This window comes from Lissotriton helveticus, chromosome 8 (genome assembly GCF_964261635.1).
Source record: "Lissotriton helveticus chromosome 8, aLisHel1.1, whole genome shotgun sequence".
NCBI lineage: Eukaryota > Metazoa > Chordata > Amphibia > Caudata > Salamandridae > Lissotriton > Lissotriton helveticus.
This window is the reverse complement of record NC_136069.1, coordinates 1,617,245,161-1,617,247,868: the sequence shown is the minus strand read 5'-3', so window position 1 is coordinate 1,617,247,868 and position 2,708 is coordinate 1,617,245,161. Positions and strand designations below refer to the sequence as shown.

The following is a 2,708-nucleotide window of genomic DNA, read 5'->3' as shown; positions in this document are numbered from 1 at the left end:
TTACTCTGAGTCCAGGTACTTCTTGATACAGTCCTGAACCCCTCATGCTCTTTCTCAGGTCTGCAGAAACTGTTTCCCTCTACAATATATTCCAGCTTGGATGTAACCGGAAGTAGTAACAGAAAGTTCTTCCCGTTGGAATTGCTGGGTAATGGTGGCTATATAAGGGGAATTTCTGTTGGCTAGGTAATCACTGTTTATGAAAAGAGTGACGTATAGTGCGTTTGGGACTCATGCCATCAGAATATGTTGATCTAGTTCATGCCTACCTCACAATGCACTATCTGAACGGGAGACAACCTTTACAACGCAACTTTTACTATGTAGTGCCATTACGACGCAACTTTTACAACGCAAACCATTACAATGCATTCCGCTGGGGGGTGCTCTAGGATAGGGAATAGGTTTAATTTACTATCCAACACCTTCCCTACTATCCACGGGGACTGGAGTTGGAATAGTAAATTAAACAATTCACTATCCAGCGCCCCAAAGCACTATGCGTTGTAAAGGCATGCATTGTGAAAACCACGTTGTAAAGGCATGCGTTGTGAAAGCATGCGTAGTGATGTCATACATCCATCTGAACCTCTAAACCTTGCAAGGTATTGGTTGGTGTCTGCAAACTCCAAGGAAATCATGGAAACAGTTCTACCCTTTCGATGTTAACTCAGGCATGTCCAATGGGAGACACAAGAATACACAAATTGTCATTTCAAACATTTATTGAAGCAATTGGATTCTTGTGTAAAATAAGTGTGCTGTAATGATTAGATGACAGATACCTTAGAGTGGTCTAACTCCCCATTTACCTGCGTGCGTGTGTCATCTGGTAGCCATTCTGGTGTAGAACGGGCCACTGCCCCTCTCAGGATAGTGATCAGATTCAGCTAGGCTAGAATTCAGGCATGCAGAGACTTCACCAACCCATCAAAAGGCTCTTCTGCCTAAACAAAGGCTGGGTGCAGTTTATATAATGAAACAAAGCCCATTTTTACTGTGCCTGAGTTCTGGTCCAAATGTGCTTGTTGATCCTATGCACCCAAAGCTGTCACTGGACAGACACCAACAAATGAGTCCTGTGTGCGCAGTGTACCGGGTCCTTGAACAGAATGTTCTAGGGTATGATAATGTGCTTATAGCAAAATGTAATTGTAAGCAAGCCTTTTTTGAGTACACTATTTCATATCGGCACACCAGCAAATGTGTGCTAAATGTAATTATTTAAAAAGATGTCAACTTTAAACATGAACATGTAAAATTGATGTGTTTGTGCACAAGGCCTATGTAAATTCACCACACGAGAAAATCCAATATGTCTAAGGACGGTATTGAGGAAGACCAGGACTTGGAGTAATGAAGATAACTGGCAAATAACCTGATCATTCCCATGATTTCACTCATGGTTACTGCTGAAGTTCTCAATCTGTTTTGCACAGATTTGTTTACGAAGTGCATTACGAATTTGTTTTGTTTTCATGCTGTAAACAACTGGGTTAAGTGCTGGCGGTATCACAAGGAAGACTCCACCCATCATGACAAGCAGCAGAATTGAATCCTTCTGCCCATACCTGTGGGCCAATGTCAAACCTATCAGTGGGATGTAAAAGAGGAGGACAACACAGAGATGGCTGATGCAAGTATTCAGTGCCTTCCAGCTTTCTGTATGCCGTGCTTTGCTCAAAACAGTTTTCAGAATCATCACATATGACAACAGGATAAAGAATGAGTCAAAAGGGTAGCTGGAGAGTACTACGAACAAGCCATATTTATTGTTGATGGTAATATCAGCACAGGCGAGCTTCATTATATCAGGGTGGTAGCAAAAGGCATGAGAGAGAGCATCTTTACCACAGTATGGAAGCCTTTTCAGCAAAAAAGGTTGTGGAAACATGAGGATTGCCCCTCTTATTATAGCAACCACTCCAACTTTGGCAATCATTGGTTGTAATATTGAGTTATATCTCAGAGGATTACATATCGCAACATAGCGATCAAATGCCATGCCCACTAAAATGGCGGACTCCATTGAGCACAGTGTCTGTATAAAGAACAACTGAATCATGCAGGGATAGAAATGTATTTTTCTGTAATTAAACCAAAACACGCTGAGCACTGTGGGTGAGGTAGAGAGAGCCAAGCCCAAATCAGTGGCTGCAAGCATTGACAGAAGCAGATACATAGGCTCTATGAGTTGGTTGTCTGTCTTAATGATGTATAAAATGAGGCCATTTCCCATAATAGAGAGAAGATATACTACGCACAGCAGAGGAGAAATCCAGAAGATTGCAGCACTTTCCACTGGAAAGCTCATCAGGAGGAATGTGGGTGGATCAAAGATGCTGTCGTTGAAATTGGTCATGATGTCTCTAAATACTGTCTCAGAATGATCTATAATTTGAAAAACATAAAGATATAGTTAGTCAAAGCTACCTTTATTTTCTATCAGGCCACAAATGCAGCAGAAATCTGTGTTTTTTCCTTGAATGTCCTATGTCAAGTTCTAGTTGTAGAGGTGTAGAATGGTTCACAATTCATTTTAAGAAATTACCTGCTGCATAGTTTCTCTTCCCATCCTAGTTGTACAGGCCTCCCTCCCAAACAGGTCTTCTTCAGTCTCCTTTTACCCTGCCTCTTCTCTGGATGGCTTCACTGGTGTTCTTCTTCTCTCCTTACTTCTAGCGATATCAGATTTGGGCAAAACGTCC

The 2,708-nt window shown here is 41.7% G+C and overlaps 1 protein-coding gene across 1 annotated transcript; it reads right to left on the bottom strand.

Annotated features, from left to right (window-relative positions):
• Positions 1-1,396: 1,396 nt before the first annotated feature.
• On the bottom strand, positions 1,397-2,362 carry LOC144773994 (olfactory receptor 51G2-like). The gene has a single exon (XM_078659038.1). It carries the CDS (start codon positions 2,360-2,362, stop codon positions 1,397-1,399), a length of 966 nt encoding a protein of 321 aa, XP_078515164.1.
• Positions 2,363-2,708: the final 346 nt, after the last annotated feature.

Coding starts and splice junctions, on each gene's coding strand:
- LOC144773994 (XM_078659038.1), bottom strand. CDS start 2,362: ATGACCAATTTCAACGACAGCATCTTTGATCCACCCACATTCCTCCTG.